This window comes from Anomaloglossus baeobatrachus, chromosome 4 (genome assembly GCF_048569485.1).
Source record: "Anomaloglossus baeobatrachus isolate aAnoBae1 chromosome 4, aAnoBae1.hap1, whole genome shotgun sequence".
Classification (NCBI taxonomy): domain Eukaryota; kingdom Metazoa; phylum Chordata; class Amphibia; order Anura; family Aromobatidae; genus Anomaloglossus; species Anomaloglossus baeobatrachus.
Window position 1 is genome coordinate 121,124,101 of NC_134356.1, and position 15,817 is coordinate 121,139,917.

A 15,817-nucleotide genomic window follows, 5' to 3' on the forward strand; every position below is an offset into this window, starting at 1 on the left:
AGAGGCTCTGGCTGAGTAAGTGCCACAGGGGCCGAACAGTGCACACAATGAGGGTCAGTGGAACCTGCCGGTAGCGGGGTCGTACATGCGGCGCAGGCAACATAATAAGCCTGTGTTTTGGCACCCCTGCCTTTCGTGGGCGCCATGCTATTATCTTCCCTGAGCAACACAATAGGGTATATAGCCAGAAATCAACTGTGCACCATACAGTGTAAAATAAACATATAATGTTACACTACTGCACAATGGGGCTAGCACCACAGGTGCTGCTTACCACCCGCTTAAAGCGGTTGTGAGGCCACCAGAATCCCTGCCTGGGTCTCCCAGAATTTGTCCCCCTCTGCAGCGTCCGAGGAGCTGACAGGAATGGCTGCCGGCGTCCTGAGGAGACGAGGGAGCCGTGGGCGTGACCCAGAAAGTGCGGGAACTGGTGCCCCACAGTGCACAGTGAGGGGGGTGGAGTATGCAAAGCATTCTCCAGCCCTCATTGCTGCTCGTCTGTACAGCGTCCCGCCCTTCCCCTGCTTGTCAGGGCTGTGGGCGGGAGGAAGAAAGACTAGGCCGCAAAAGCCGGGGACTCTAGTAATAAGCGTGGCTGCCGTAAAAGCGCGGCCGCGCTGAAGTCCCCGGCGCACTACAAGTCCCAGACGCGCCTCAGTGTTAAACATGGCGGCGGCGGTCAGCGCGGTAGTCCCCCTACATAAACACACTCAGCGACGCTGAGTGTGTAATGGCACATTTAACCCGGTCAGCGCCGCGGTCCCCGGTGCACTAGCACACCCAGCAATGCTGGAGTGTTGCTGTGCTCGGTCCCCACGGGGACACAGAGTACCTCTAAGTAGCAGGGCCATGTCCCTGAACGATACCCGGCTCCTATCCAGCAGGCTCCCAGGAGTTGTGGATGAAGCACGGTCTCAGTGCCTGGAGACCGATAGGATCCCACTTCACCCAGAGCCCTAAGGGGGATGGGGAAGGAAAACAGCATGTGGGCTCCAGCCTCCGTACCCGCAATGGATACCTCAACCTTAACAACACCGCCGACAAGAGTGGGGTGAGAAGGGAGCATGCTGGGGGCCCTATATGGGCCCACTTTTCTTCCATCCGACAAAGTCAGCAGCTGCTGCTGACCAATCTATGGAGCTGTGCGTGCATGTCTGCCTCCTTCGCACAAAGCATAAAAACTGAGGAGCCCGTGGGAGCACGGGGGGTGTATAGGCAGAAGGGGAGGGGCTTTACACTTTTAGTGTAATACTTTGTGCGGCCTCCGGAGGCATAGCCTATACACCCAATTGTCTGGGTCTCCCAATGGAGCGACAAAGAAAACCGAATCCGGTACATGCATCCGGCGTTTGATGCATGCCACCGGATTCGGCGTGCATAGACTTTCATTATGCACCATGCCGCACAGCGCCGCATCCGGCGCTGTGCGGTTTTTTTTTTATGAGACAAAAATGTTGCATGAAACGTTCCATGCGGCCACCGCATTCATTAATTAAGCTGCATCCGGAAAAATCCGGATGCAACGCAAGGCCATCAGGCACAATCCGGCGACAATACAAATCAATTGGGATAAAACGGATGCAGTACCGGATCTGTTTTAACCGTTTTTTTTTCCGGATTGTGCCTGATGGGAAAAACCTGATGTGTGAAAGTAGCAATGAACTGCCTCCAGTCTTCATTACACAGGATTCCTCCTCTTCCCAGTTGTCTCTAATGTCAGGTCCCTGGCCGGAAAACTTGTGCCTGCGCATTATGCCTGCCGTCCCTCCTGCACTGTTCCGCCCTTCTGTGTGCACAGGTGTCAATGCTGCTGTGCGAAGACGCTAGCGAGTCACTGCTACCTCACAGTGCAGGGGTAAGACCGCAGGCAGAATATCTGGCCGCACACCGGACGTCACAGGGACACCAGAGAACAGAAGGGGAGGAAGAATCCTGTATAGTGAAGACTGGCTTATCTTCCAAGTAGCACACGCCCCATAGCCCGGAACATAGATCTAAAAAGAGGCTAATTTCACCTTTATGTAATCTGCTGAGATCAGTTACTCTTAAATTTTTCCATGAACTTTTTATTTTTTTTTTGATGTTTTTTTAATTTATCTAATCAGCACCACATCATATGATTGCCGGGAAAAGGGGGAGATGGGCATCCAAATAGGCAAGTCGGGGGGGGGGGGGGGGGAAATCACACCACATGCATGCCACTGTCAGCCATTTACAATGACATTGCATGGTGTTAACCCCTTCAACCCCCAGCCAAGTTTTCACCTTCCTGACCCAAGTCCCTTTATGATATAGTAATTCTTGAATGCTTCTTGGATCCCAGTGATTCTGAGATTGATTTTTTTTTTTTATGTACTTCATGTTAGTGTTAAATATAGGACAATAACATTTCCAACATGTCTACTTAACATCAGCACCATTTTTTTTAAATAATTTTTGTTTGGAAGTTAGAAGGGTTAAAAGTTTCAAAAAAAAAAAAACCCAAAAAAAACACTCATTTTGCAATGTCTGTAGGTGTCAATAATGGCGTAAAAGCAGAAACTATTGTTTTAACCCCTTCCCAACATAGACTATTGCCGATTTGGTTTTTCCTCTCCTAGATTTTTGCAGAACAAGTCGCACTTTTGAATGTCACCTTTTATTTTACATCTTACTTTTTGAGAATTATTTTATAGTGTACATCTTGCTGTAAAAAGGACTTGGCAATCAGATCATCAAGTTTAGTTATTTTAGTGGTGAGAAAAAAAAAATTGAAATATCGAAAAGCAAATACATTGTGTCGCCATTTTAACTTTTTTTTCCTCTGTCGATACAACTGAGGTTTTATTTGTGGGGCGAGCTGACTTTATACATACCATTTTGAAATGGATATAACATTTTGATTGATTTGTGCTGCATTTTATTTTTACCATATTGTGGTGACAGGAAAAAAAAAATGCAATTTTGGAACTTTTGTTTTTTGTTCTTTATGGGGTTTAACAATCAAGATGATTAATTTTATATTATGATAGATTGGGCCTTTGGGTGCAGCGATACCAGATGTGGGTTGTTTTTTTTTTTAATTTCTTTATTTTTTTTAACTGTGGGAAAAGGAGGGAGATACACATTTTTAATGTTTGTTTAGATTTGCCAAATTTAATAACTTTTTTCCACTGTACTTTGTAGTCCCCTTAGAGGAGTTTGATCACTTGACAAGTGGCATTTAACAGTTGTGCGTAGATCAGCTCTAACCATGGCTGTTAGACAGATTCTAGCATGGTGCAGGCTCAGCCCGTGAGGCCGCTCCCAACTTGTGTTGTACAGGAGATGTCAGGAAGAGCAAGATCAGAGTCATCTCTGATCCCAGCTGATTCAGGAAGAAGGCAGCCCTAGATTACAGCTGACATTTTCTTACTATGGAGCAGGCAGTTGTGTCTGCTCCATAACTGTAATGTACATGCAAGGTAGAACAAGAAATCCTGCGGTAAAATGTAGCATGCCATTTTCTCCCACACTCCAAATACATGCTGCACTTAGTGTGTGATTCTCTAAAGTGAAAATAAATAGTGAACCCTACCGAGGACAGGAGCAAGTCATTTCATGCTGTAAAGAACACTTTGGTAGTACAAAATAAGCAGTCTCACCGTCACATCAAGCTTCTCCAAAGCAAAGAGTTGATGGTCAACCTGGACTGACCATAAAAGCCTATCAGATCCCTGCATGAGCTTTAGTGTACCTATAATGCAATGCAAAAAATAAATACATCACAAGAAATGGTCACATGGGCCCAACTTAGCAGGTTTTAAAAATCTACAGCAAAATAACTAGTCTAAGTAAGGATGCTTAATTGTGATTGCTGCATTGTGCTTAACATACCATTAGGCTCTTCCCTGCAAGTGGTGGTTAGGTATCGTGCTCCAGGAACACTCCATGGCTCATTTTGCCACCTGGTTCCCACACTTTCTATCATGTAATATCCCTGCATTCAGGGGTGGGATTCAAATTTTTAATAGGTTCTCTGTAAACCCCGCCAATTTGAAAGCCACGCCCATTCTGTAACTACACCCATTTTTGCGCATTTTCCTCAACCACAAAATACAAGTAATTAATAATAAAAACTTTCCCCTTCTTACTCTTCCTATAGCTTCACTTTCCTATCAACTACCAGTTTCAGTCACTGTCATTCACTTATTTACTTGGCATATTGTATGAAAATTTTCAAACATTGTAGAAAAACTTTTACTAAAAGGAACCCTGCTCAAATTGGAACGGACGACCTATCCCATGCAGGCCCCCTCTCCCCCTGCAGAGTCCACGCAGGCCCCCTCTCCCCCTGCAGAGTCCACGCAGGCCCCCTCTCCCCCTGCAGAGTCCACGCAGGCCCCCTCTCCCCCTGCAGAGTCCACGTGGATCACGCCGTTGGACGCCAGGTCAGAGAGCAAACTGGCTCTACAGAACCAAGATGTGCGGCATGCACAGGAGGTATGGGGATTCATTCGGCTTAACCCCTTAACGACCACGGGCAGTAAAATTACTTCCTAAATGACAATGTTACTGCCCGTGGTCCTCCAGCGGCAGCATGCCGCGATCGGCGCACATCTCAGCTGATTTTCACAGCTGAGATGTGTGCCTGCTAGGCACGAGCAGAATCGTTATCTGCTCGTGCCGATTAACCCCTTAAATGGCGCTGTCAATACGTGACAGCGCCATTATAAGCGCGATCGCGGTAAAGTTTTACTTACCGCCCGATACAGGAAGTCACGTGACGCGATCACGTGACTTCCGATAGTTGTCATGGTAGCACAGGGTCATGTGATGACTCCTGTACTACACATGACTTGCTTTCACTTTCGCTGTGCCAGCGGCACAGCAAAAGAGAAAGAGCGTATCTGCTGTTTACAGCTGTGTAGCTGTGATCAGCAGATGCGATCAGCAATCCAATCGCTGTGCAGTAATAGCCCCCTAGGGGGACTAGTAAAATATAAAAAAAAAAAAAAAAAAAAAACACCCTAAAAGTTCAAATCACCCCCCATTCGCCCCATTGAAAATTAAAGGGTTAAAAAAATAAAAAAAATATACACACTTGGTATCGCCGCGTTCAGAAACGCCCGATCAAAATATAAAATCAATTAATCTGGTCAGTATACGGCGTAGCGGCAAAAAAATTCCAAACGCCAAAACGATGTTTTGTCGCCACAACTTTTGCGCAAAATGCAATAAGAGGCGATCAAAACGTAGCATCTGCGCAAAAATGGTACCGTTAAAAACATCAGCTCGAGACGCAAAAAATAAGCCGTCACTGAGCCATAGATCCCGAAAAATGAGAACGCTACGGGTCACTGAATATGGCGTAAAACGTGCGCCACTTTTTTTCGGACAAACTTCCGATTTTTTTTTAACCCCTTATATAAAAGTAAACCTATACATGTTTGGTGTCTACGAACTCGCACTGACCTGAGGCATCACACCCACACATCAGTTTTACCATATAGTGAACACAGTGAATAAAATATCTCAAACACAATAGTGCTATCGCACTTTTTTTGCAATTTTTCTGCATTTGGAATTTTGCCGTTTTCCAGTACACTATATGGTAAAACTGATGGTTTCATTTAAAAGTACAGCTCGTTCCGCAAAAAAAATGAGCCCTCACATGACCATATTGACTGAAAAATAAAAAAGTTACGTCTCAAAAAGAATGGCGATAAAAAAAAAAAAAAACGGAAAGCGAAAAATCGGCCGGTCGTGAAGGGGTTAAAGACACCGATACAAATGAATACAAGGAACCGGGTCGCGGACACCGGTTTGGCGAACCAGCTGTTTTAAACAACCAGTTCGACCGAACCGGATGAATCCCACCCCTGCCTGCACTGTGTGCGGTTTACTTCTAATGAACGTTTTTTTTCATAAGTTATCACTAACCTGTCTGGAGCTCACTGGACTGTTAAGGGTGCTTTACACGCTGAGACATCGCTAACGCTATATCATCGGGGTCATGGTGTTTGTGATGCACATCCGGCGTCGTTAGCGACATCGCAGCGTTTGACAGCTAGGAGCGACGATCGATAGCAAAAACAGCAAAAATCGTTGAGCATTGACACGTCTCTCCTTTTCAGATTATTGTTGGTAGTGCATGCCGCTGGTTGTTCGTCATTCCTGCGGCACCACTCATCGCTATGTGTGACGCCGCAGGAACGACGAACATCTCCTTACCTGCGTCCACCGGCAATGAGGAAGGAAGTAGGTGGGCGGCATGTTCCGGCTGCTCATCTCCGCCCCTCCTCTGCTATTGGGCAGCCACTTAGTGACGCCGAACGTACTCCCCCTTGAAGGAGGGATTGTTCGCCGGTCACTGCGACATCGCTGAACAGGTATGTGCGTGTGACGCTGCAGTAGCGATATTGTTCGCTACGGCAGCGATCACCAAATGACGCACGAACGACGGGGGCTGGTGCTATCGCTAGCGATGTCACAGTGTGTAAACCACCCTTAAAGGTCCAGTCACACTAAACAACATACCAGCGATCCCAACAACGATGGGGATCGCTGGTAAGTTGCTAGGAGGTTGCTGGCGAGAGGCCACACTGCGACGCTCCAGCGATCCCACCAGCAACCTGACCTGGCAGGGATCGCTGGAGCGTCGCTACACGAGTTGCTGGTGAGCTCACCAGCAACCAGTGACCATCCCCCAGCGCCGCGTGGAAGATGCTGCGCTTGGTAACTAAGGTAAATATCGGGTAACCAACCCGATATTTACCTTGGTTACCAGCGCACGCAGCTACACGTGCAGAGAGCAGGGAGCAGCGCACACTGAGCGCTGGCTCCCTGCTCTCCTAGTTACAGCACACATCGGGTTAATTACCCGATGTGTACTGCAGCTAAATGTGCAGAGAGCAGGGAGCAGCGCACACTGCTTAGCGCTGGCTCCCTGCTCTCCTAGCTACAGCACACATCGGGTTAATTAACCCGATGTGTCCTGCAGCTACATGTGCACAGAGCAGGAGCCGGCACTGACAGTGAGAGCGGCGGAGGCTGGTAACAAAGGTAAATATCGGGTAACCAAGGACAGGGCTTCTTGGTTACCCGATGTTTACTGTGGTTGCCAGCCTCCGCAGAAGCCGGCTCCTGCTGCCTGCACATTTAGTTGTTGCTGACACACAGCGATCTGTGCTTCACAGCAGGGGCCAAGTTGTTGCTGAATGTCACACACAGCGACATCACTAGCAACATCGCTGCTACATCACAAAAGTTGTTCGTTAGCAGCGATGTTGCTTAGTGTGACGGGGCCTTTAGTCTATTGACAGTGAGCTGCTTATCTCAGGAGAGGTGTGGTCATACTGTACATAGCGTCTGATGTGAGCGGGATTAGCTTTCTCTGCTTCACTTTACTGCTAAGAACTCAGTTTACTGGTAAACTGGGTACAGCAGTGTAAAAGCCAAAACAAAGAAAAAAAAACCCCACCCCCGCAGATCCTACGTTTTTATATCGCCTATTGCATTTTGCGGCCTTCAAAAAGTAATTTTGTCGTTTTTAATTTTTTTGTCGCTATACTGTCCACCGATCAGATGAATTGATATTATATTTTGATAGCTCGGGCATTTCTAAAAGCGGCGATACTAAATGTGGATATATTTTTTTAACCCTTTAATTTTCAATGGGCCAAATGGGGGGGTAATTTAAACTTAGGGTTTTTTCCTAATTTTTTTTCACTTTTTTTTTATTTTACTAGTTCCCCTAGGGGACTATAGCGATCAGCCATTGATCGTTCTTCCATTTCTCCAGATCACAGCTACACAGCAGAGATCTGGAGAAAAGCTGCTTTACTCTCACACACAGCAGTCTGCCGACAGTGAGAAAAAGTGACTCATGATATAGGAGTCATCACATGACCCTGTGCTACCATGGCGACCACCGGAAGTCACGACCACGTCATGTGACTTCCGATGGGGGTGGGTAAGTTATCCTTATGACGGCACGCTGTTACATCTCGCTGTCAGAATTTGACAGCGAGATGTAAGGGATCAATAGGCGCTGGTGGAACGAGATTCCTCTTGCAACTGGCAGGCACACATGTGAACTGTTGAAATCAGCTGATATGTGCGTGGATTGCCACGGACTACCCACAACAGGGATTAACCTCACATGATCCATGACGTACCCAGTACGTCATGTGTCGTGAAGAGGTTAATGCAGTCTTCCCTTAAACTGCACACGTATCCTTTCCATATAATGGCTAGTGACAGAGGAGCATGTGACCAGTCCTGTCCATCAGCCTTCTCCAATTGAAAAGCAGCTTCCCTTGGTGAGGTCACAGACGCCTCAAGCTGCCATTTTGTGGACTGGAGAGACGTGCAGACTGTGAGGAAAGCTGCACTAACAAGTACAGAAGGGAACACACTTCTATGATATGGTACTAAGCACAGAAAATCATGTCCTAAACACATCTGTCAATCAAAAAGTGGCCAACGCATTTAAGGACTATTTTTAATTTTACCCTAAAAAAAAAAAAAAAAAAAAAAAACAGGACAACTGCTTTAATATGAATGGGGGGGGGGGGGGGAACTTACCATCCAGGGTGCATAGTGCAAACAGGCCAGGTTCTCTGCTTCCAACACTAGGTCCTAAAACACAAATTTACTGTTGATTATATAACAGGAATATACTTTGTCTAAACAGTGGAAAAAAAAAAAAAAGATTAAATATATGTCAAATAAATCCTGTATTTCTAGTAAATTATAGAATATTCCATTAAACAGTCATAGCCTAAAAATCAGAGGAAACCATACAACACCCAGAGAGAAATCAACCTTAAGTCCCATTCCAGAACAGTTCTCAAAACTACGATCTATAGGTTTTATTGCCATAGGAAATAGTACAGCTAATGAGTGAGTTTTGAAATACTTGGATTTGCGATGGTCGTAACGAATACTGTCTAATATTTGGTATGCATTCCGAATAGAGTGCAATGCAAGTCAATGGCAAAGAAGGGAATTTTGTTTACTTACCGTAAATTCCTTTTCTTCTAGCTCCAATTGGGAGACCCAGACAATTGGGTGTATAGCTACTGCCTCCGGAGGCCACACAAAGTATTACACTTAAAAGTGTAAGGCCCCTCCCCTTCTGGCTATACACCCCCCCGTGGGATCACGGGCTCCTCAGTTTTAGTGCAAAAGCAAGAAGGAGGAAAGCCAATAACTGTTTTAAATACAAATTCAACCCGAGAAACAGCCTCGGAGAACTGAACTGTTCAACATGACCAACATGTGCACCCGAAAAAAACAAACTTCCTAAGAAAACAGGGCGGGTGCTGGGTCTCCCAATTGGAGCTAGAAGAAAAGGAATTTACGGTAAGTAAACAAAATTCCCTTCTTTGTCGCTCCTAATTGGGAGACCCAGACAATTGGGACGTCCAAAAGCAGTCCCTGGGTGGGTAAAAGAATACCTCGTGATAGGGCCGTCAAACAGCCCCTTTCCTACAGGTGAGCCACCGCCGCCTGAAGGACTTGTCTACCTAGGCCGGCATCCGCCGAAGCGTAGGTATGCACCTGATAATGCTTGGTAAAAGTGCAGACTCGACCAGGTAGCCGCCTGGCACACCTGCTGAGCCGTAGCCTGGTGCCGTAATGCCCAGGACGCACCCACGGCTCTGGTAGAATGGGCCTTCAGCCCTGATGGAATCGGAAGCCCAGCCGAACGGTAGGTGTGAAGAATTGGTTCCTTGATCCACCGCGCAAGGGTGGATTTGGAAGCTTGCGACCCTTTACGCTGACCAGCGACAAGGACAAAGAGTGCATCCGAGCGGCGCAGAGACGCCGTGCGGGAAATGTAGATCCTGAGTGCTCTCACCAGATTCAATAAATGCAAACCCTTTTCAAATTGGTGAACTGGATGCGGACACAAAGACGGTAAAGTGATATCTTGATTGAGATGAAAGGAAGATACCACCTTGGGAAGAAATTCTGGAATTGGACGCAGAACTACCTTGTCCTGGTGAAACACCAGGAATGGAGATCTGCATGATAACGCCGCCAGCTCGGACACTCTCCGAAGAGACGTGACCGCCACTAGAAAGGCCACTTTCTGTGAAGGACGAGAAAGGGAAACCTCCTTCATAGGCTCGAAAGGCGGCTTCTGGAGAGCAATTAGAACCTTGTTCAGGTCCCAGGGCTCCAACGGCCGCTTGTAAGGGGGGACGATATGACAAACCCCTTGCAGGAACGTGCGTACCTGAGGAAGTCGCGCCAGGCGTTTCTGAAAAAATACGGATAGCGCGGAGACTTGACCTTTAAGGGAGCCAAGCGACAAACCTTTTTCCAACCCAGACTGCAGGAAGGAAAGAAAAGTAGGCAATGCAAAAGGCCAGGGAGAAACTCCCTGAGCAGAGCACCAAGATAGGAATATCCTCCACGTCCTGTGGTAGATCTTGGCGGAGGATGGCTTCCTAGCCTGTCTCATGGTGGCAACCACTTCATGAGATAAACCTGAGGCCGCTAGGATCCAGGACTCAATGGCCACACAGTCAGGTTCAGGGCCGCAGAATTCAGATGGAAAAACGGCCCTTGAGACAGCAAGTCTGGACGGTCTGGTAGTGCCCACGGATGGCCTACCGTGAGGTGCCACAGATCCGGGTACCACGACCTCCTTGGCCAGTCTGGAGCGACGAGAATGGCGCGGCGGCAGTCGGACCTGATTTTGCGGAGCACTCTGGGCAACAATGCCAGAGGTGGGAACACATACGGTAGCCGGAACTGCGACCAATCTTGAACTAAGGCGTCTGCCGCCAGAGCTCGGTGATCGTGAGACCGTGCCATGAAAACCGGGACTTTGTTGTTGTGCCGTGACGCCATCAGGTCGACGTCCGGCATCCCCCAGCGGCGACAGATCTCCTGAAACACGTCCGGGTGAAGGGACCATTCCCCTGGGTCCATGCCCTGGCGACTGAGAAAGTCTGCTTCCCAGTTTTCTACGCCTGGGATGTGGACTGCGGATATGGTGGATGCCGTGTCTTCCACCCACGTCAGAATCCGCCGGACTTCCTGGAAGGCTTGCCGACTGCGTGTTCCCCCTTGGTGGTTGATGTATGCCACTGCTGTGGAGTTGTCCGACTGAATTCGGATCTGCTTGCCTTCCAGCCACTGTTGGAAGGCTTGTAGGGCAAGATAGACTGCTCTGATTTCCAGAACATTGATCTGAAAGGTGGACTCTTTCCGAGTCCACGTACCTTGAGCCCTGTGGTGGAGAAACACTGCTCCCCACCCTGAGACTCGCATCTGTCGTGACCACCGCCCAGGATGGGGGTAGGAACGACTTTCCTTTTGACAATGAGGTGGGAAGAAGCCACCACCGGAGAGATTCCTTGGCTGCCTGAGAGAGGGAGACCTCCCTGTCGAGGGACGTCGACTTCCCGTCCCATTGGCGGAGAATTGCATGTCTGACCTCCTTCGCACAAAGCATAAAACTGAGGGGGGGGGGGGGGGTGTATAGCCAGAAGGGGAGGGGCCTTACACTTTTAAGTGTAATACTTTGTGTGGCCTCCGGAGGCAGTAGCTATACACCCAATTGTCTGGGTCTCCCAATTAGGAGCGACAAAGAAATAACAAGTAACCTGAATTCTGCACTCTTCGCTACTCACACGAATAGTACAGCATTTGGGTTAGTTATATTGCGAGTATTCCCTATTTACTTGCATTGCGCACACTCTTCGGAATTCATACCAAATATTAGACCGTACTCGTTACGAGTGTCACGAATCCGAGTATTTCTACACTCACTCATCATTAAGTACAGCATGTTAGAGGACTGGCCAACTCCCCTGACACGTCACCTTTCGCTGTATGTCTTATGAAATAAATCTGGAGTATTACTTCATGGAAGTCTATGGAGCAGTTACCATTCTCCATGTCAATCGTGTGAATCCCTACATAGTCTGACCCAGTGAGTGAGGGTTGATTTCAGTCCATATTATTATATACCTATACAGTATGCATATTGTCGGCAGCCCAATAGTTTCAGGGCAGATGCCCCGACGGGCCCAGTGAACGTAGTTAAACTCAATGTGAAAGCGACCTGTTTCTGTATCCTCCATAGTCCTAAACTTGTCAGCTTTATGCAGCTGCTGTTACTATACTGTTCAATAGGGGGTAGGGTGTCAACATCTGTTGGAAGGTGGGTGTGTCAGAAATCTTGTGGTTATACTAGGGCTTGGCAAATTTTTGGGAAAAAAAATATGTTTTAAGAAAATGTTCTCAAACTTAAAAAAGGGATTGTCTGCTATTTAGAGAGTTTTATTTTTCCCCCCATTCTTAAATGCATGTGGTCAGCGATTAAAATAACTTTTGGGTTTCATTAAACATTTTGCACTGACTTCTATAGCCCCCCAGTTGCACTGGTTTTTTTCCTGGCTGCAGAATCAGTTAAACCACCACTTTAGTGTTTGGTTTTTTTCCAGCACTGGAGTGGTGCTTTAAATCTAAGCCCCGTGCCCCTCATCATATACCGTATTTTTTTGGACTATAAGACACACCTTGTTTTTAGAGGAGGAAAATAGGAAAATAAAATTTTAAGCAAAGAAGGGAATTTTGTTTACTTACCGTAAATTCCTTTTCTTCTAGCTCCAATTGGGAGACCCAGACAATTGGGTGTATAGCTATTGCCTCTGGAGGCCACACAAAGTATTACACTTAAAAGTGTAAGGCCCCTCCCCTTCTGGCTATACACCCCCAGTGGGATCACTGGCTCACCAGTTTTAGTGCCAAAGCAAGAAGGAGGAAAGCCAATAACTGGTTTAAAGACCAATTCAATCCGAGGAAACATCGGAGAACTGAACCATACCACATGAACAACATGTGTACCCGAAAAAACAGAAAAACCCCGAGAAAACAGGGCGGGTGCTGGGTCTCCCAATTGGAGCTAGAAGAAAAGGAATTTACGGTAAGTAAACAAAATTCCCTTCTTCTTTGTCGCTCCATTGGGAGACCCAGACAATTGGGATGTCCAAAAGCAATCCCTGGGTGGGTAAAAGAATACCTCATGATAGGGCCGTCAAACGGCTCTCTCCTACAGGTGGCCAACCGCCGCCTGAATGACTTATCTACCTAGGCTGGCGTCTGCCGAAGCGTAGGTATGCATCTGATAATGCTTGGTAAAAGTAAGTAGACTCGACCAGGTGGGTGCCTGACACACCTGCTGAGCCGTAGCCTGGTGCCGTAATGCCCAGGATGCGCCCACGGCTCTGGTAGAATGGGCCTTCGGCCTTGAGAGAACCAGAAGCCCAGTAGAACTGTAGGTTTCAAGAATTGGTGCCTCGAGCCCCCGAGCAAGGGTGGATCTGGAAGCTTGCGACTGTTTACGCCGACCAGCGACAAGGACAAAGAGTGCATCCGGGTGGCGCAGGAGCGCCATGCGGGAAGTAGAACCTGAGTGCTCTCACCAGAACCAACAGATGCAAATCTTTCTGAAATTGATGGACTGGACGAGGACACAAAGAAGGTGAGGTGATATCCTGATTGATATGAAAATGGGATACCACCTTAGGGAGAAATTCCGGAACCGGACGCAGAACTATCCTGTCCTGGTGAAGGACCAGGAAGGGAGTTTGTATGAGAGCGTTGCTAGCTCGGAAACTCTCCTAAGAGACGAGACCGTTACTAGAAGGCCACTTCCCGTGAAAAACGGGAAGGGAGACATCCTTCAAAGGCTCGAAAGGCGGCATCTGGAGAGCAATTAGAACCTTGTTCAGATCTCAGGGCTCTAACGGCCGCTTGTACGGAGTGCTGAGAAGACAAACTCCCCGTAGGAACGTGCGTACCTGAGGAAGTCGTCGTTTCTGAAAAAATACAGATAGCGCTGAGACTTGTCCCTAAAGGGAACTGAGCGACAACCCATTTTCCTACCTAGATTGCAGGAAGGAAGGAAACAGACGATGCAACCGGCCAGGGAGAAACACCCTGCGCCGAGCACCGAGATAAGAACATCTTCCACGTCCTGTGGTCAATCTTGGCGGACGTTGGTATGCTAGCCTGTCTCATGGTGGCAACCACGTCCTGAGGTAATCCTGACGACACTAGGTTCCAGGACTCAATGCCACACCATCCGGTTGAGGGCCGTAGAATCCAAATGGAAGAATGGCCCTTGAGACAGCCAGTCTGATTGGTCTGGTAGTGCCCCCGGTTAGCCTACCGTGAGGCACCACAAAACCGAGTACCACACATCCTCGGCCAATTTGTAGCGACGAGGATGGTGCGGCCGCAGTCGGTCTTGATCTAGCGCAGTACTCTGGGCAACAATGCCAGAGGTGGCACCTAAGGTAGCTGGAACTGCGACCAATGCTGAACTAAGGCGTTTGCCGCCAGAGCTCGATGATTGTGAAACCGTGCCATGAAGCTGGCACATTGTTGTTGTGCCGTGACGCCATTAGATCGACGTCCGGCCTCTGTCAGCGGCGCCAGATCTCCTGAAACCCGTCCGGGTGAGGAGACCATACTCTTTCGGCCACACCTCAGCGACTTAGGAAGTCAGCTTCCTAGTTTCCACACTTGGGATGAATTGTGGATATGGTGGATGCCGTGTCTTCCACCCACATCAGAACCTGCCGGACTTCCTGGAAGGCTTGCCGGTTGCGCGTTCTTCCTTGGTGGTTGATGTATGCCACCGCTGTGGAGCTGTCCGACTGAAGTCGGATATGCTTGCTTTTCAGCCGCTGTTGGAAGGATTGTAGGGCAAGATACACTGCTCTGTGTTCAAGAACATTGATCTGAAGAGTGGACTCTTGCTGAGTCCACGTACCCTGAGCGCTGTAGTGGAGAAAAACTGCTCCCCACCCTGATAGACTCGCGTCTGTCGTAACTATCGCCCAGGACGGGGATAGGAAGGACCTTCTTTTTGACCAAGAGGTGAGAAGAAGCCACCACCGTAGAGATTCCTTGGCCGCCTGAGAAGAACGACGACTCTGTTGAGGGACGTCGACTCCTCGTCCCATTGGCGGAGAATGTCCCATTGTAGTGGACGCAGTAAAACTGCGCGAAAGGAACTGCCTCCATTGCTACCATCTTACGTAGGAAGTGCATGAGGCGTGTCAATGTGTGCGACTGGTTCTTAAAGAAGAGCTTGCAGCCCGTAGTGAATGCTGTTTGTCTAGCGGCAGCTTCACTATCGCTGAGAGAGTAAGAAACTCTATGCCTAGATATGTTATCGATAGGGTCGGGGTCGGATCTGACTTTAAAAAGTTGATGATCCACCCAAAACTCTAGAGAGTCTCCAGCGCAACGTTCGGGCAGTGTTGGCATGTTTCCTAAGAGAGTGCCTTGACAAGTAGATCGTCTAAATACGGGACCACAGAGTGACCCTGAGAGTGCAGGACTGTGACTACTGCTGCCCTGACCTTGGCGAAGACCAGTTGGACTGTCGCTAGCCGGAAGGTAGAGCTACGAACAGAGGGTGTTCGTCTCCTATAACGAAGCGTAGAAACGCTAGTGCTCTGGATCAATCGGCACGTGTGGATAAGCATCCTTGATGCCTAATGATGCTAGGAAATATCCTTGGGACCTTGAGGCGATGACATGGCGGAGGGATTCCATCCGGAACCGCCTGGTGTCCACGAGCTTGCTGAGCATTTTTAGATCCAGAACGGGACGGAACGGCCCGTTGTTATAGGTACCGCAAAGAATTTGGGGTAAAAACCGTGACCTTGTTCCTGAAGAGGAACGGGGGTCATCACTCTTTCTGCCTATAGAGTGCACCCTGTTTGCAGAAGAGCAGCGGCCCGGCCGGGAGGTGGAGAAATTCTGAAGAATCGAGTTGGAGGACGAGAAGTGAGCTCTATCCTGTACCCGTGAGACA

The 15,817-nt window shown here is 48.3% G+C and overlaps 1 protein-coding gene across 1 annotated transcript in view; it reads right to left on the minus strand.

Annotated features, from left to right (window-relative positions):
* ITFG2 (integrin alpha FG-GAP repeat containing 2) overlaps positions 1-15,817 on the minus strand; it is a 69,654-nt gene that overhangs the window by 10,512 nt on the left and 43,325 nt on the right. Inside the window, exons 8-9 of the mRNA XM_075344523.1 lie at positions 8,548-8,601; positions 3,624-3,715 (exon numbers count right to left, since the gene is read on the minus strand). Of these exons, the coding sequence (XP_075200638.1) occupies positions 3,624-3,715; positions 8,548-8,601 (146 nt within the window). The remainder of the gene's footprint in view (positions 1-3,623; positions 3,716-8,547; positions 8,602-15,817) is intronic.